At 37.0% G+C, this 18,800-nt stretch overlaps 2 protein-coding genes across 7 annotated transcripts in view; one reads left to right on the top strand and one right to left on the bottom strand.

Moving 5' to 3' along the window:
• Positions 1-15,210, top strand: part of EVL (Enah/Vasp-like) — a 168,880-nt gene extending 153,670 nt beyond the window's left edge. For all 6 annotated transcript variants that reach the window (XM_087872256.1, XM_087872240.1, XM_087872243.1 and 3 more), the window contains 9 exons: positions 2,233-2,453; positions 2,618-2,733; positions 3,587-3,647; positions 5,965-6,028; positions 7,326-7,392; positions 7,494-7,556; positions 9,731-9,797; positions 11,296-11,353; positions 13,362-15,210. In XM_087872256.1, the coding sequence (XP_087728382.1) occupies positions 2,233-2,453; positions 2,618-2,733; positions 3,587-3,647; positions 5,965-6,028; positions 7,326-7,392; positions 7,494-7,556; positions 9,731-9,797; positions 11,296-11,353; positions 13,362-13,399 (755 nt within the window). In that variant the 3' untranslated portion in view covers positions 13,400-15,210. The remainder of the gene's footprint in view (positions 1-2,232; positions 2,454-2,617; positions 2,734-3,586; positions 3,648-5,964; positions 6,029-7,325; positions 7,393-7,493; positions 7,557-9,730; positions 9,798-11,295; positions 11,354-13,361) is intronic.
• The window catches only part of DEGS2 (delta 4-desaturase, sphingolipid 2), a 35,740-nt gene continuing 30,449 nt past the window's right edge, over positions 13,510-18,800 (bottom strand). The window contains exon 3 of the mRNA XM_034418464.2: positions 13,510-16,648. Within this exon, the coding sequence (XP_034274355.1) occupies positions 16,502-16,648 (147 nt within the window). The 3' untranslated portion in view covers positions 13,510-16,501. The remainder of the gene's footprint in view (positions 16,649-18,800) is intronic.

The following is an 18,800-nucleotide window of genomic DNA, read 5'->3' as shown; positions in this document are numbered from 1 at the left end:
GTAGATTTTGCCCAATTCATTATAATAAGGACAGACTTCTGAAATAAGTTTAAAACTCTTAATTTTTTCTTAACTTGATTATTTGTATTGGGTGCTAATTACTGATTATTGGCTTAGTTGTAATAATGGTTTCAAAGGGCTAAATTAATGTAACACCACTTTTATATGAAACACTAAAGTTATGTTACTTTGAAAAAAAGACAAAAAGAAAGAGTGGTGACAATAGTATAACATAGCATCTAATACCTGAAAATACTTATTCAAAATACAAGGAAAGTGTCAAGTGCCAGGGAAATTAGGAGATTCAGACATCTCCTAAATGATTTATTGTCAGTTTAAGATGCCTACACAAATCTGACCAACTAACAGTCCAAGGAAATGAGCAGGAAATAAGAGTGGTGGGATGGACTTAGATGTCTTGTGGGTGCGCAGGGACTCATGACTTATGACATGTTTGACCTCTCCCTAAGGCTCAGCCTGGTCATCTCCTACAGAAAGAATGTTTAATCAAAAGATAATTATGAAGACCAGGTCAAAATCTATTTATTAGCCTAATTATGAGAAATACTTACTCTAGACTAGAGAGAGGAGGACTTGCAATTAGAGTGATTATTCCTCATTGTTTCTATTAACCTGCCCACTATGTTTGTGTTCTAAAATTGTAACTTTAAAAAGAAAACTATCACATACTTCGTTACCTGGAAACAATTTTAATCTGGCAACAGGAAGAGCAAAGTATTGCATAAATTGGAAATCATGCAGATTGTATCTAATACAATAGGATAAAATTTTACATATAGATGAGATGACCCCTGTTGGATCAAATCAGAAGTATACTTATCTAATATCTTGCTTCTATGCTGTTTTTAGATGCTCATGGTAAAACACAGAGAAAATGGTTCTGTCTTTAAAAAATATGTTGAATCTAGTTTATTGGGGGGAAAATAGGAACATTATACATATCTTTCTTCTCACCATTATTTTGATGTGGATAATTTAGCCAGTATATATTAAGTATCTGAAAAACAATTCGCCTGAAAGAACAACATTCAAAACTTTTGAATGAACATTCCCTAGAATAGAATTCTCTATTCTATATAACAAATTTGATGGCAGTGGATTTAATCTCATTTTAGAAAAATTAATTCTATATTCACTTAAATATATACTGCTAAAATATATAGGAAACTGAAAAAAGTAATTTATTGTAATGGTTAGGGGTAATATTGAATTTTGGCCTTTGCCACTTGTTGTCCCATAATCTTTATTTAAAGCAGTAACATGCCAATATCATACTCCTGGATAACAAATAATTAGCTCAGCAACAATAATTTTTTTGAGTCATCTGTTTAAACCACCTGTCTGCATAAGAACCATATAGAACTTCTTTGCCTTTGAAAATATGTATTCAACTAAGATTTCATTGTACTTAGCCAAGCATTTCTTTTTGGAGAGATGATGTGGTTTCCAAAAGAATATCGGTAACAGTAAAATAAATAATAATTAGAAACACAATTTGGAAACATTTAAAAGAACTCTTAAAAATGTCACCTGAATTGAGTTATGTTATGTTACTGTTGACAGCTGTACTCCAGAATGTAGCTTCATGTAAAATTTGAGATGAGGTTTTTGGATTAAAAGCCTTGAATAAGAATGTTGAAGCAAAGCCATCATTGTAGCTTTTGCTTTCAAAAATAAAGTCTTGTAGAGAAATTACCGAAACAGAACATGACTGAAAATAATGCCCATATATTGTAGCTATAATTCTCAACTTGAGTTATCATATAATGTTGAATCCCGTCCCCTTTCCCTCTCATATTCAGTTTAATTACTGCAAGGTACGTAGATTTTACTAGACATTATTATGTACACAGATGCATTATTTTTTATTTACTATACATTGCTATTTTTTTTTTATAAAATGCTAAGATACATCCCCTTCCTGGTGTAGCATTCCTAAGCCTAAAATAAGGCATCCAACTAGATACTAAATATGATGGAGAGAGATGACAGCTGGTTGTTACAGGCAAGAGGGAAGGCCCAAGTTATTTCCCAACAAGCCTTATGGTTTGTGTCATAGTGATAAAATCACTTGAGAGATTCTGATGATCCTAAAAACGATGTCTCTCATGGCTTTCATTTTGATTGCTATTATTGGTCCAAGCAACTGCCAGTAAAGAGAGCAAACAAGACAATATATTCCAGTTCCTGAATGACAATTCTTTGTTTCAGGTCCTGCTCTACCATCAGGTCACCCCTCTGTTGCCACTGGAATACCCACATCATCTGGTGGACCACCCCCTCCTCCTCCCCCTCCTCCTCCACCTACGGGAACCGCACCTCCTCCTCCTCCCCCATTGCCAGCAGGTGGTGGAGGATATAGCATTGATGACGGATCAGTGTCAGGACTAGCAGCGGCTCTGGCTGGTGCCAAACTAAGAAGAGTGCAACGGGTAAGACTCTTGGCTGTGATAGAAGCATTATAAGCTTAAAATTGGGATCTTGAAATTCTAATATATAAAGAAGTAAGAATGGATGTCTTTGATGTTTAGAGTTTTCTGAACAGTTAAATTTTTAATGCTTACGGACTCTACATTGTTGGTTTCTGTCTTAAAAGCCAGAGGATGGATCTGGAGGTTCTAGTCCCAGTGGTGCTTCCAAGAGTGATGCCAATCGAACAAGTAGTGGAGGAGGTGGTCTTATGGAGGAAATGAATAAACTATTGGCAAAAAGGTTAGTGATTGTGATCGTGACAAACAGCACCTCTTTTTTCTTACCCACAATTTCAAAAAGACTAGAAGGGTGGGAAGGAGTTGGTCCACTGCAGGCTAAATCACCCAGTGAAACTACACTTGATATAAGATTAACCAAATTTTCAAAGCAAAAGACCATATCTCTAATTAAGACCACCAGGTCATGTTTCAGGTAGAAGATGAAGATTTTTATTTTTATTTTATTTTTTTAATTTGATTTATATGCCGCCCTTCTCCGGAGACTCAGGGCGGCTTAAAATGCATTAAGCAATAGCCTTCATACTTCATACAAAGTCAGCTTATTGCCCCCACAAACTGGGTCCTCAATTTACCTACCTTAGAAAGGATGGAAGGCTAAGTCAACCTTGAGCCTGGTGAGATTCGAACTTACACTAATTGCAGACAGCTGGTGTTAATCACAATGCTATCAGTCTGCTGAGCCACCAGGCCCAGTGAGTTATTTGAGCTATTTGCTAGTCAATGTGAGTTCTTCATTATATATGTCCAATGGCATACGACTCAATGTTTAACCACCTGTTCTGACAGCCACATTGCCACCCTCATGCCATGCTGCTAGACACTAAACAGTTGATTGACACATAGATGTTGAGGCTCAGCTCTGCTCTCAACTAACTCGCAAAAGTATTTTTTTAAAAACACACAATTGGCTCTCATAAGCCAGTGTGGCCAGCTCCAGCACACTACTGAATACACCCCTTTCTATTTCTACAGAGAATTCCAACTATGTTGGGAGGAATTAACATATCTGAATTTGTAAGTTGTAAATATATTTCTAAGGAATTGATTTATAGCCTTTTTCATTCTGTCCTAAGGAGAAAAGCAGCATCTCAGTCAGATAAGCCAGTGGACAAAAAAGAAGAGGAAAGCCAAAATGTAAGTGGAATACTTCTGACTCTGTGGCACTTGAATCACAGAAGTCATTTGCATGTCTATCAGAACTTGTGAAGAGTACCCTTTATCTGCTCTTATATATAATTTAATATTGAAATATTTGATCTGCCTCATCAAGCATTGAAAAATGTTTTAGACATCTCTGACAGTCCCACTGTTGTCTTTCATGGGGAAAGAGTATGCCTAGCGAGTATCTCTATGAACCCAAGCCCTAGGCGCATCACTACTATTGGATGAATAGATGGAAATCATAGCAAGAAGGTTCTTTGCCGTGTTCTACTGGTGTATCTGTTGTTACTTTACCTGGAGAGTGAGGATTTCTCAACAAAAACACCTTCTTCATTATTCATACTGTAGAATGATCAACATAGGGCTTCTGTTGAAGATATTCAGAACCCACAATTCTTATATTATGCAGTCCTCTCCTGCTTTGGAGACTGTTAATCACCAAAAACATATAGTAGTACATGTACATTGCAGACTCTGCACTGTTCCCTCTGAGTTTCCAGAGCAGTTTAAAGTGCTGGTTTATATGATTTATCACAAAATGCTTACCACTGTCTTCTCCAACTAATTCAACCTGTCCATTATGTTTACTCCAAAGAAAACTTCAGATAATTTGTCATTTTCATGAGAGTGAAGGGGGCCAAGACAAGGGAGCTAGTTTCTCTAGGATATTATGAACTAGTCTGTTCCTAGAAACTAGACTAGCCACATTGCTGATCTCTTGTTAAGTAGTAAAGATGGAGCTAGAAAGCTTTGGTGTCATGACATCTTTTCATTACTGTTTAATGGACAGTTTAATTGCTTAAATGTTGGCTTATTGTGGACATTTCATTTGTTATATTATTAACCACTAGTGGAAGGGGAGGGGAGGAAGGAAGGAAGGAAGGTCGCAGTTGTGAATCATCTCTGATGAGAGCAGAACGAGAGTGAACGAGTAATGATGGATGCATTACTTGGAACCTGACACAAGGATGACACCTCAGACTTGACATCTTGCTCTCCTTGACTTCTCAGCAGCCTTCAATAATACCTACCATGCTATCTTTTTGGACCTGCTATGGGGTCTGGGACTGGGCAGCAGAGTCTTGTGCTGGTTGGGCTCCTTTCTCCAAGGCCAGTCACAATCGGTATTAATTGGAATGAGAGAGCCAGCCCATGACTGCTCTTTTGTGGGGTGCTGCAGGGCTCTGTATTCTCTCCACTCCTTTTTAACACCTATGTGAAGCTGCTGGGTGAGATCATATGTCATCATGGTTTGAGATATAATCATATGCTGATGATACTGAACTTTATATCTCTACCCCTAGTGATCCAAGTGATGCTGTCACTGCCCTCTCACAGGGCGGGATGGGGGATAACAGACTTTAGCTGAACCCTGGAAAAGTGGCTTTGGGTGCATGGAGCTTCAAGATCCAGGACTTCAACATCTTTAGTTCTGGATGCAGATGTACTACCCCAGGCAGACCCAGTCTGCAATTTGAGGGTTCTCCTGGACTTGCTGCTTCTGCTTAAAGAGCAGGTGGCAACCCCAGCTGGGAGAGTTTTTGCACAACTTTGGGTTATGTGCCAGTTGCAGCCTTTCCTGGCTCACAAGACCCTGTGCTGAGTCATTCAAGACCTGGTTATCTTATGACTGAACTACTACAATGCACTGTACATGGGGCTACCTTGAAGAGCATTTGGAAGCTACAACTGGTGCAGAGTGCGGCAGCACATTCAGTTTTTGGGGCTCCTAGAGCATCCCGTATTACTCTGCTGTTCTATGAGCTGCACTGGCTGCCAGTTTGCTTCCAGTTGCAATTCAAGGTGTTAATTATCATCTTTAAAACCCTACATGGCATGGGTCCAGGCTACTTGAGGAACCATCTCACCCCAATGGAATCTGTGCTGACAGAGGAGGCATGCTGTGTAACGGACCCTTCTGATCCCACCCTCCTGATTTTGTGTGTGTGTGTGTGTCTGTGTGTGTAATTTTATTGCTTTTAATGTAAACCACCAACAATCACCTCACAGCAAGATGAGTGGTGAACAATTTAATATGGAGAGAAGGAAGGAAGGAATACTTTGAGCACCAGTATTAGATTTTTGCCAACTTCAATAAATTATGATTATGGGATAGTAGGCATAGAAAAGCTGACAATAAAGGGCTTTGTGAATAAATAGCTTTTCCTGGTTAAAGAGAGCCTCCTGTGCCACATAATGAGATTCTGTTGCTGTTGTACAGGAATATTATAAATCATATGTACTCCAAACCACAGTCACAATATTAAGAGAACATTTTGCTTGTTTTTAGGAAGATGCTAGCACTTCTCCTACACCTGTTACACGAGGCCCTGTCCAACAGCAGAATTCCTCAGGTATTAAACTCTTGTACTTGTAATCTTCCTTTGACAATATTTGTATTTGTGATGACATCAAAATTATGCAAAATGGATGTGAAGGAGATTCAGAAATCTTTTAAAAGATCCCTACTCAATAATTGAAAGAGAGTCGGCCTCAGTAATTTGGTGCTTATATTCAGATAACTTGCTAAGCAGTAATGTAGTTGATTTGATTTTTACCTTAAAATATTGTAAGAATCAGTATTTGTGGTTGGCCTGTTGTGGATTATTCAAGCAAGATTAAAATCGGTTTATAACTAGATTTGATTTGCGAGCCTAGCAACAGTAATTTGTGTCTGGTCTAGAAATTAACACATCTTAAGACAAAAACTAAATATCCAACACATATGTCAACATAATATTTTTGAGCACGCCTAAATACCATTGCTTTCCAATCGAATATGCAAAACCACGCAGGATAATATCTTAAGCACTGTGGATTACTTTCTTGCATATTGACTATGAAATTTGTTGCTGAGAAATGGTCAGAATATTATTCTTCATTTGAAGGTCTACTTGATTTTTTAAAAGATATATTGAATGAAACCAGTCACAGTGAATGAAGGTTTTAAATTTTCCAAACAGTTGGATTCAAGATGTGTTTCTCTACAGAACCTGCATACATGAGCAGGAATAAGGACAATCTGCTTTCTTACAACCAACAGTGACAATGTGGGAATTGCTATCCATGGTTGTGTCCCATATCATTCTAGATATGTGGAGAAGGAACCAGCCAAATAAAAGAATAGGACCATGAAAAAACAAAACAATATCAGAGGCCAGGTAAAAGAGAAATACCACTCTCATGGCTCTTTCCATCTGATGCTCTCTTTCCCACAGAATTGCTGGACTCATGAGTTATAGAGAATCTACTGTACATAGGTTTGGATATTAACAAAGGATGGTGAAATAAAGGAGTATAACACGAATGATAAACTATATTATTTTTTATTTATACTTCAGTTAGCAATGTTACTCTGTTGCTAAAAGTTCAAGAATTCATTTCCTCAGTATTAGATGAAAGGATCCTTCCTTAGTGTTCTAGGTTTTTAATGAGAATTCCTGATTTAGCAGATTTATAACTGTTGTTGACCTGGATCTGTTTGTTTGGGTGTATTCCACCAAGTACACCTGCTGCTATTAGAAACACATTAGGTAGTTTAGTATGTTTCTTATAAAAAATATGTCTCCCCTCCCCATACCTCTGCCTAAACTCTTCTTCCACAGTCTTAAGTCCTACAGCCTTCTCTTTGTTTGTCTGTTCTTTGCCTAGATGCTGGCAAGAAACTTTGGGAGAGAAGCAACTCCATGGAAAAACCGGTCACTTCGTTACTCTCTAGGTTAGTTGCAGAACATCATGTATGGATCACCTGCATGTATTGGACCTGTGCATGATGCTTCTGGATGTGATCATGTTGTATCCTCTCATTCCATTGCATAGAAACCCATCAGTGGGGAGAAGTCCTGAATCTAAAGGTCCTGTTCAGTTTCAGCCATCTTTTAGGTACTGAAAAATTGTCCTGACTTCTCTGTAGTGTTTTGGCTTATCCTTTGCAGAAACATGTAACTTTTCATGCAACAACTAACCAGCTATATGTCTGGGTGTGACTTGCCATCTTTGTTTGTTTGTTTGCTTTCTGCTGCTTAATAAATTACATGTCAATGATGCTTACGTTAGGATTACATAATTGAAATCAGGTAATTGAAATCTATCGTGGATTGTTTTTACGTGGAAATACCATGAATCACGAGACTGAATTCAGCAGAACTCAGTTAGCAAAAACCACTGTTCTTTGTTGGAAAAATAATGTGTAGTTTGGGGAAAAAATGCATTGCTGTTAGTATACTTTGTGACTGTTTTGTTAAAAAAAAACCATTGTCCTAAAATTAAATAAAATATGTTACATAAAGCAATCTAACAGGAGGACAAACGTAGCTATGAGATATAGAAACTACATAAAGAAAATACATTGTGGAAAGATACAGCATAACTACAGCTCATTCCACCACAGATATATGGGGATGTTACTTTAACATTAGAGAATGTCAATATAATAAACATTACTTGATGTTGAATTATGCTTTTAACTTTTTTTTCAATATTTTATGTAGTGGCTATGGAAGGCCAAATTAAAATCAAAATGCCAATGATGATTGCTTTGTTTTAACTGCTTTCATCCCCATGCACCCCTTCCAAAATGCAGCACTCACAGTGAAAATTATACCCTGAAGCATCAGGTTTGCACTAGATGAGAGGCATTTAGTTGTCAACAGCTGTTTCTCTCACCTGTCTAATAACAATATAATAAAGGAGACTATTTCCACATCATATATTTCCATGCCTGAGCACACACTCACCTCAGCGACTATTCTGTAAAAACTTTATAAACACGAGTTGAGAAGCATCAAACTACATGCTTCATATTACAGTAATATATTCAATAAAGGTAATAAGTAAAAATATATAATGAAATTTAGTTATGTTCCTTCCCAAAACTAAACGATATATTCATGTACCTCTTAGATTTCAGCCAAATCTGATTATAATTTTAGCATTATAACCATTTGGTTAGTCCAGATGTCGAGTCTGAAATATTTTGCTGGATGTTCTTAGTTCAGCCTCCAGCGTTTGCAAAAAAATATGCGGATACATACACGTATGCTAGAAAAAAATATTATAAATTGTACAAAATTGTTTTTATTGCCTTTTCTGCAATTGAAAAAAAAAATAAACTGCAATGGGTGTTAATAAATACTTTATTTCTGATCTATTGCATAGCCTTTGAATATTGACCAAAAAGATGGGACAGAATTATTTGGGTTTGAAAGACTATAAAAGATGGATATTTGCATATAACCTTTTATATACTGTCCAAATCCCATCCACCCTTAAATGCCAATAGTCCATTGATAGTGACATTTCACTTGTAATTTTCCTGTAATTACCATGTAATCATCATTCAGCTTCCCATATTACATCAAACAAAAAGAGGTCATATAAAGTTCTTCTGGTTCCTGATTTATTGCTTGGGTTGACCACATGATGTCCCCATGGCTCAGGCTTTGAAATGAGTTGTGACCAAAATGGCTTGAGTAAAAAGGAGACATTGTTCAGCGATGATAGATTTTTCGGTATATAAATTTACATATATATTGGTGGTAGTGATACTGTGACTGTCACATGATGGTGATGTTGAAGATGATTAATAGGAAAAATAAGGATAGATTTGCAGAATGAACAGAAATTTTTGAAAGGTTACCCAGCTGTTATCCTGCCAATGAAGCCATTGCAAACACTATTTAGTAAATAATTAACTGCAATAACAGTTTATGAAGTAAAATAGCCATGGAAACTATTTGAATTAGCATTACAGGTAAAAAAAAAGTCTTCCGGTACACAAATATAATTTGGTTTGCTTTCTCCCTTCCCAAGACATTTTCAAAGCTAAAATGATATTTCAATGATTTATACTGGGTAGGGTTTGAAGCTGCTTGTTTAGCAAAATTACCTAACCATTAAGTGATACAGAAAATAGAATGTCAAACAATGAACTTTTGTTCAGCTGCATGGTGAACTTCCACCTGCTTTTATATACCATTTTATAAGGAATTATTAACATCTCAATACTGTGGAACACAGCATGGAATTGTCTCTTATTTTCTTTGTTCTGTCTGAAGGATGAAGCCAGCGAGCAGCAGTAATGATGTGGCAATGGACACTTTAGATTTTGATCGTATGAAACAAGTGAGTTGGAATGAATACCTTGATGAATATTGATTGAGGAAATGTTTATTAATGGTGTTCAAACCAGGAAAAATGACAATTTTGTTCAGTATTTCTGCTTGCTTAACTGAAAATTCAAGAATGGAGCCTGGAGCTGTTCTACCAACACTAAACTATGTTTCTTCAGAGGGCCATTGGTTTATATAATTCGGACAGAATTGGCTACGAAATGTCTGTTTCACAAAGAAATGAATCATTTTCATGACCTCCGAAGGCAATAAAATGAGAAAAGTTGTGGATGTAAGAATTATTTTCTGATTCTCTCAACCTCGTTAATAAACAAACCATTCCTTATTTTTCATTCCTTATTTTTTTTCATTTTATTTGATTTATATACCGCCCTACTCCCGAAGGACTCAGGGCGGTGAACAGGCACAAGATAAAACACATAGAATACAAAAATTTAAGAGCAGAAGTAAAATTGAACTAAATCAATTTAGCCCAAGACAAATTTAAAACCCCAGGTTAAGAACAAATTAAAATTTACATTAAAATTTACATTAAAAAGAGAATGGGAGAGGTTAGGCCAGACCAGCCTGGTGAAATAAAAAGGTCTTGAGAGCGCGGCGGAAGGTGCGTAGATCTGGGATCCTCCGTATCTCAAGGGGAAGCTCGTTCCAGATAGTAGGTGCCCCCACAGAGAAGGCTCTCCCCCTGGGGCCCACCAGCCAACATTGTTTGGCCGACAGCACCCGGAGGAGTCCCTCTCTGTGAGAGCGTACCGGCCGGTGGAAGTCAGCGATGGCGTCAACTGACTATATCGGGACGTCGGAAACCACAGCCGCTCAATCTTAGTGCTAAGATTCCTGAAATAACCTACCTGGTTTATATTTAAGTCAGATCCTTGGTATATCTAACTCAGTACTGATACCCGTTCTCCAGATTTCAGGCAAAGAGAGAGCAGGAACTGAATCTGAATTTTTTTGCATGCAAAGTATTTGCTAAGATCTGTGTCCCTCTGACCCTGCATTAAATTTACAAAAAGAGAAAGCAGTAACAGGTGCCAGCATGAAATTCAAGATTGTCTTCTATTTTGAAGGGCATTTCCCACCCCCAACAATAAAATATATGTTCTCTTTATAAACCAGGTTTGTCTCAGATGGCCCTTACTTTCTAATCCAAGAAGTATTAATCTGTTTGTGTGTCGGAAGTATTCATCTGTTTGTAGCGTCAGCTTTTGACATATGCATATGGGCAATTCCATGCCACAATAATTCCGTAGGAACTCACTTTTCAGTTTGTTATTATGAAATTCAAGTAAGCCTAAGGGTTGCTTAACTTCAGTAGATCATTTTTCTGAATAGTGCATTTTAACTCTATTTGTGTAGTGCAAAAGTAGAAATTCAAATTACATTTACAGGAATATTTGGGAGAATTTTATTTTTACCATTTTAAGGGGCTTGGGCCTTTACAGTGTTGAAGAGCATTTTTCAACTGCCTTCTGTTTTTCTTTCTGTAGGAAATATTGGAGGAAGTTGTAAAAGAATTACACAAAGTAAAAGAAGAGATAATTGATGGTAAGAAGCTAAGAAAGTGTTCATTTCTTTCATTGGCCTGGGCTAAGGGATCAAAATGGAGTCCATTTCCTGTCTTATAAAAATGGTGTTCATCAACAAGGACAAGCACAACTGTTTAATCCATCACACCCTTTCTCAATAAACTGCATTCCAGAGGTTAGGGCAGTTGTGTCTGTCATCCCCAATGAGCAGATTAAGAAGCTTTAACTTTGGTGTTCCTGGGGAGGAAAGCTATGGCAAATCTAGACAGCATACTAAAAAGCAGAGACATCACCCTGCCAACAAAAGTGCGTATAGTCAAGGCCATGGTTTTCCCAGTTGCAAGGTATAGCTGTGAAAGCTGGACCATAAGAAAGGCTGAGCGCCAAAGAATTGAGGCCTTTGAACTATGGTGCTGGAGAAGACTCCTGTGAGTCCCTTGGACTGCAAGGCGAACAAACCAGTCAGTCCTAGAGGAGATCAACCCTGATTGCTCTTTAGAAGGCCAGATCCTGAAGATGAGACTCAAATACTTTGGCCACCTAATAAGAAGGAAGGACTCACTGGAGAAGAATCTAATGCTGGGAACGATTGATGGCAAAAGAAGAAGGGGACAACAGAGAATGAGGTGGCTGGATGGAGTCATTGAAGTAGTCGGAGTGAGCTTAAATTGATTCTGGGGGATGGTAGAGGACAGGAAGGCCTGGAGGAACATTGTCCATGGAGTCGCGATGGGTCGGACACAACTTCGCAACTAACAACTTTGGTGTATGTGAAAGATGCAAGAGATTGTCCACCCTGTCAGGATTATATCCATTTAACTGCTATTAGGCTCAGATTCCCAGAGAAGTCAGGTAGAAAACACTTGAAGCAGTGTGGGTTTTTTATTCCAGCCTGATCTGAAAATCTTTAATGATTTACACACCCAGTAAACATGCTCAGTTAACTTTTACAAAACATGGAAACCAGGCTCCTCTCCTATGTCTATATTTGTTCTTGTAGCAGCTTTAGGTATACTTTAAACCAGAGGCCTTCAAACTTGGCAGCTGTAAGACTTTGGCTAGAGAATTGTGAAGTCCACAAGTCTTAAAGCTGCCAAGTTTGAAGACCTCTGCCTTAAACTCACATTCAATATGGGTTATTGGAGAGGAAAACAGATTCCATTCCAAGATAACACAGAATGAAAGATTGCCTTTCAACTTGTCAACTGGACTCAGGATTTGGCATAAAGAGAAGTAAAAATATATTCTGCCATATTTAAACTGGGCATATCTGTGTAGTTTTCTGTAGCAACATTACAAACATGGTTTGACTGCCAATGCTTTTTTTTTTTAAGTTTCTTGACCGTCTCCTGTCCAGGTAAGCCAGGTGTAGTCAAGCTTAGCTTTTGAGATCAACTAAGGTTAGTTAGGTGCCACCATTAATGTTACAGCTTATATAGATGCTTTTCAGAAGTTAGGGAGCTATAAAAGCATAAACCAGAATGGGATGTTACAGGGTTGAAGAACTGCCAGATGTGGATTTGATAAAAAGTGATAGAGGCAATTCTTATTTAAAATAAAACAGTGAAAGTAAATTTGCTGTCACTATGTTTTGAGATGTCAGAATACAGGAATACAGGCTTTCTACTCAACTGGCATATAAAGGTGATACCTCTTTCCTAGTGTGGAAGGAGGGTGGCTTGTCTCACATACTACCTACTTTGCATTGCTACCCTAAGGAAATATACCAGAGTGTTTACCTATTTGATATCTAAATCCAAACTTGAACATTCGAGACCCATAAGGTTGATGTGTAGCAGACAGCAAAGAGGAAACTCCAGGCCACCAAGGTGCTTGTGTCGTCTGAATTTTACCAGGAGCTAATCTGCTCAACCTTATTTTCTCAGTGCTGCTTCTGTATTGGCTGTTTCAGCCAATCCTCATGAAATATTTGATGGAGTTTAAATTAGGCGTGAGATTGTGGTTATCTTGTCTTTTGTAATAAGCCTTGGCTTACATCTTATTTGCTTCCTGTTGTTGTTTTTCAGCCATCAGGCAGGAATTGAGTCGAATCAGCACAACATAATGGCCACAAGAATGGCCCTCTGGAAGTTGCAAGGGACATGACAAGTGATGGTTCATTTCTAAGTGTACCAAGATCATGCAGAATGGTGAAAGAGGACACCTGACAGCATCTTTTGTTTTTAAAATCCTTTTTATTAGCAGACTCAGCAGACTTTGAAGCTTGCTACTGCCTTGGATTTGCTTCATTTAAAAAAGAAAGAAAAAAGTCTTAAAATCTTTGAAATGGAAAATATTAAAAATTTATCTGGATTTTTAAAATTCATCTGATAATGCACATCAGATTTGGTCAGCCTTTTTGTATTTTGTATTTGCTTATTTAAATGTATGACATTTTTGTTTTTAGTATATTGTAGGTAAGGAAACATGTGATCCATTTGCTTTTATTAGATGACTTCAAAATAATTTTACTGGTAGTCTGCAGTGTAAATGAGAACCTTTTTGCCAACAGAATCTTATTAATGGCATCAGTACTTGAGGCCAGAAGATGCCAGCTGTCAGCCAGGAAGTCCCTGGTCTCAAAGCTACCACAATATTAAAGCGGTACATCAGTGCATCACAGCATCTGTGCTCATACTGGTAATAAATTGTTCATTGTCCATGTGGCATTTGTGGCATTGATTGGCTTTTCTTTCAGTTCATTCTTGCAATAGATTTGGGCTCATAATATATACTTTTCTACTTATTAACAACAGGGATGGCCAATTTGGCAATCTTGACCAGCTATGGCATTCCAAAGGAAATGGCTATGACTATGTTTACACATTGAATGAAGCCATGGTTTATTGAATTGTCCGAATTCACACAAGACGTTATACCAAATTAAGGAAATCTTATTATGGTTTCCATATTGTGTAAACCAGGTCTTTATCTGACCTCTGGTGGTGCTACCAGAAATACAGTTAGAGAAATAGAAAATTCACATTTTCATGTTTACATCTCTTGGCTATTGTATGAAATATATCAATTTACAAAATTGATGGCTGCAAATCACTGGACCTAGACTGGAGAATAGAACAACTCCAAAGACAAAATGTCTTTCATCATTTTTAAGCATGTCTTCTGTATATAGTGGTTATATTCAGAATTACTAGTATTCTTCTCCCAAAACAAGTTTGCACTGAATAGATCTCCCCATAACACGTCATCCAATATTTTGTCATAAATACTGTGTGATAACTAATAGCAAACTATTTTACTTTGCTTAGGCTTAAATGTATGTTGGCTTGAGCAAACCACTAGAGTTATGTGGAACCCACACAAAAAATTTTGCTAGTATCCTTGAAACTCTTTTCTCTTGAAATTATATGGAGGTTTCTCCTCAGCAGGACCCTCAAAAGTCTCCTCAGACTTTCACTCTATGGGAAAGTCAATGACCAAGCCTAACATTTATGTCCTGAATATATTATTTCTTTACCTGCCTTGGACTATAAAACTTCCATTGCTGATTAGAAAGAAGTAATAATACTGTGCATCTCATGTTGCTTAATAACTTACAACGTGGTTATAACGGGGGGTGGGGTGGTACTAGATAAGAATAAATGGAGCACTGGCTAGGTTTTTTTTTAATAAAGTTTTTTGGTTCCTTTGAAAACTGATTTCTTTTAATGTGGAAGCACCTCAAATTTCACACTTCAGGAGCTATGTGACTGCTGGGGTTGTGTTTTTTGTTTGTTTCTTGGTGGGGGGATGGGGTGAGTTGTCATATCAAGAGTATATAATATAAATTTCAGAATAATGAACCATGCATCTAAGGAAGCAGACTGTAGTCCATGAAAGCTTATGTGATAATAAATGCATTCATCTTTAAGGTAACACAAATTTTGTTGGTTTTTTGCTGCACTAAAATAACATGCTTAACCCCTCTGGAAACTAATAACATTTGTAGTAGCCTAAAAAGAAATGAAAAAAAGGAAAATCAGGTAGGTAAAAATAAGTTATAAATTAGTCTGCCATTTTCCCATCCAAACTAGTATCATTCACCCTGCTTAGAACATTTTCTCAGAGGTCTTTCCAATATTAACTACTGCCCTTTATGTAATTAGGAATATCAAGCACTGAAGCACACAAACTATATTCACTGCTATCAGGCTGTGTTATTTCCACAATTGCACATAACTGTATTAAAAATATACTTGCCACAATCCATTTTAAGCTGCAATCCTAACCTATTTACCTTGATGATTGTATTAACTTCTACTGAGATTACTTATAGGTAGATACATATGGGCTTTCTCTTTAAATAATTTAAAGTCATAAACAGAGCTGCCTAATATTCAATCACTTTAAATATACACTGCTGGGTACTTTGTAATCTGCCTGTAGCAGTGTGGAGGTCTGATTTAATTATTGCAACTAATATGCATTGGCAAATCTCTCTGTCTAGATCAGGGATGGGAAACAATGGCACTTTTATGACTTGTGGACTTCAACTCCCAGAATTCCTGAGAACCTCTGGTCTAGATGGATAATTTTTATAGCTCTCAGAACCATTGCTCATCACAATAGTATGAGATGAGGAATTCCCACATACTTGCACATTACTTAAAAGTTAATTACACGGAGATCTTCCATCTTCCCCTACTTGAAAAATTCCCTATCTACCTACAGCAGGGGTATCAAACTCAAGTTGCCACGGCATCATCATGTGCCATATTGGAACTTTTTTCCCCTTCACTAAAATGGGCATGGGCGTGGCCAGTGCGTGACACATTTGGCCTGCTGGCCGGAAGTTTGACAGTCCTGATCTACAAAGATGGAGAGAGGTCTATTGTACCCAATATCAGACTTCTTAGCCATATACTTTAATTAGTCAAAATATACAGAACTAGCTATTTTTCTCTTCTCTACTTTCCAAATCTATAAATTCAGGGTCCTCCATGCTCTGACCGCCTCTGAGTTTTGCATTGCACAGTACTAAAGAAAAAGGTTTTTCGTTAACTTCATTTGCATATTTCTTCATATTTGGATTTAAGACAATCCTTTGTATTCAGAAAGATACATCAGCTACATCTTCCTAAGACACTTCATCCAATGAATCATTCATGTTTGCGAGGGAAAAATTTTCAAGGTACAGAAGTCCAGAAGGAAAAGCTGGAGTTGCAATCTAGGAAAATTTAGAAACCAATTTACACTTTCTTTTAACCCTTGAATAAGGACTGATGTTATCATCAAAAATAAAGTCCCAGAGAACAAGAACCCATGACTGGTGTTGAGGTAGGGTGTCATAATATTCAGCTGCTATTTTCTTTACCTGTAAAGATCAATGGGAACATATTAATCCATAATTTCTTACCTGCAAAATACTTAGTTTAATATCAGAATATACATTATATCTCTCTTGTTATCAGAATTGGTATCCAATGAATACCCATGTATTTTTCAGTATTTGTTTTGGATATAAAGTTAATAACATAAGACTTCAAATTTGTATAGCTGCTAGTTTATTGTCTCTGCAGGTAAATACAGTCACATGTATAGGCAAGGAAATCTTAAACTCAACCCATAACTTTGTGGTGAATTGTAGTTTAAAAACTTATGCCACAATATGTTCTTGAATGTTCACAGGACTCAAAAATAATAGTTGTTATATAATTTCAATTCCTATCCAAAATACAACCTGAATTTTATCTGAAGAATAAGTTGAGATTTGAAGAGTGGGAAGCTTTTTTTCTGTTTGAAACATTCATGCCTTGACTTTTCTCTTCTTTGCAATGGAATCTCTGTACAAAAGTAATTTGCATAACCCAATTTATTATTTTTCCGTTTATTATGAATTTATATTAACAAGTGTGTTGTGATATATGATGAATTGGACATAGAAATGCATTCAAAAAGGCACTCTTGGACACACTGGAAACTCAGTTTACCTGGTTGATGAAATTAGATATGCAGATATATAACATGATTGACCAGGGACTTTGGCAGGGAGCAGATAAAAAATTAAGACAAGATGGAATAGGTGCATTCTAGCTAGCATAACATCTACTGAAATTTGTTCAAATTGAAAGTAATTTGCATTTATGGTCATGGAATTCCCCTATATGCTGCCCATAAAGAGATAGGCGCAACTCCTACAATATGCTGACTTTAAGATAACTTGATTAACACGATGGTTTTATCTGTGATGGAGTTTTGTCTGTTTATAAACTGAAGACTCCAATAATACCAACCACAATGGTTATCATAAATAAAATCCAGCTATCATATAATACCAAACAAGATCAAAAGAGTTTATAAAATCCACAAAGCAATAAAAATATCCAATATAAAAACTCTTAGAAGGTGAAAGTTTGAGTATAAAAATGATTGTACTCTTAGTTATTACTTCTTAAAACAGGCCAAAGATGGAGCAGTCTGGATCTCTAGGAACAGAGATCATAAGGGAAGGTACCACCAAAACAACAACAACATCAAGCTTTTGCCCTAGTTGATTCCAATACTTGCAATAAAGTGAGATTTATTGGAGCTACTGTGTAAGTTTTTAACTTATGGAAAACTGATTCTGCAGATAAACGGCGCAAACCCTGGACTTATCTACTTATCTATCCAAGGATTTGTCTATTATAATAAGCAATCTAAAATTAATCCATTAATCTGCCTTGACAACTAGAATTAGAATAAGTGCTACTAGTCAATATCTGACATATCTGTCAGCTTAATTTCTGAATCTTCAAGTACAAGATTAGAACTGTCTAACTGGGAACAAGAGAATGAGCATTAATAGTCAGATCTTTTCTGGAAAAGGTGTTATTGATGGAGCATTCACAGCTGGAAAAAGACTGCTTTTGCTACCTGTTGCTACCACATTGATCTGCAAAGTCAAACCCAACATAGTGTCAAAGAAGACCTTAAGATTGCATACCTGCTCTTTCACAAGCGGGGGGAATATCCATCTACAACAGATACTCTTTATCGTATGTATTAGGTCTCCCCAATCATCCAACCTTCTACCATGACTAGATTATATCCAGACAGAAGCCCACCAGGCAAACCTGCACACCTGATGAATGTGGGAAAATTAAACATACCTGAGTATTTCAGATTTTGCTAATTTACATTTATCTGCTTCCTCATTAGCAAATTCTGAAATTCTATGCATTGAGAAATTGCCAAGGACAGATCTTTTAAATTATCTCATTGCTTCTGCTAGGGAGTTGTCACATAAAACAGTGACTTTGAGATGATCTATTCATGACAGTCTCTCCTGTTTCTTCCACCTAAATACCACCTTCCTTGGTGTAAAGATCTTAGCCTAATGTCTGTGGAGATTCTCAATCATCCAGCTCATGGTTGTCCCAAAGATGCTGTTCAAAAGGCAAATGGACTTTCTTGGGTTTTTTTCTTTGAAAACATTTTGCTTCTTATCCAAGAAGCTTCTTCAGTTCTCAGTTCTGGTGAAGTTT

The sequence above is a fragment of the Pantherophis guttatus genome, chromosome 1 (assembly GCF_059756535.1).
Source record: "Pantherophis guttatus breed Tessera chromosome 1, ASM5975653v1, whole genome shotgun sequence".
NCBI classification, from domain to species: domain Eukaryota; kingdom Metazoa; phylum Chordata; class Lepidosauria; order Squamata; family Colubridae; genus Pantherophis; species Pantherophis guttatus.
This window is presented reverse-complemented; position numbering and strand designations above follow the sequence as displayed.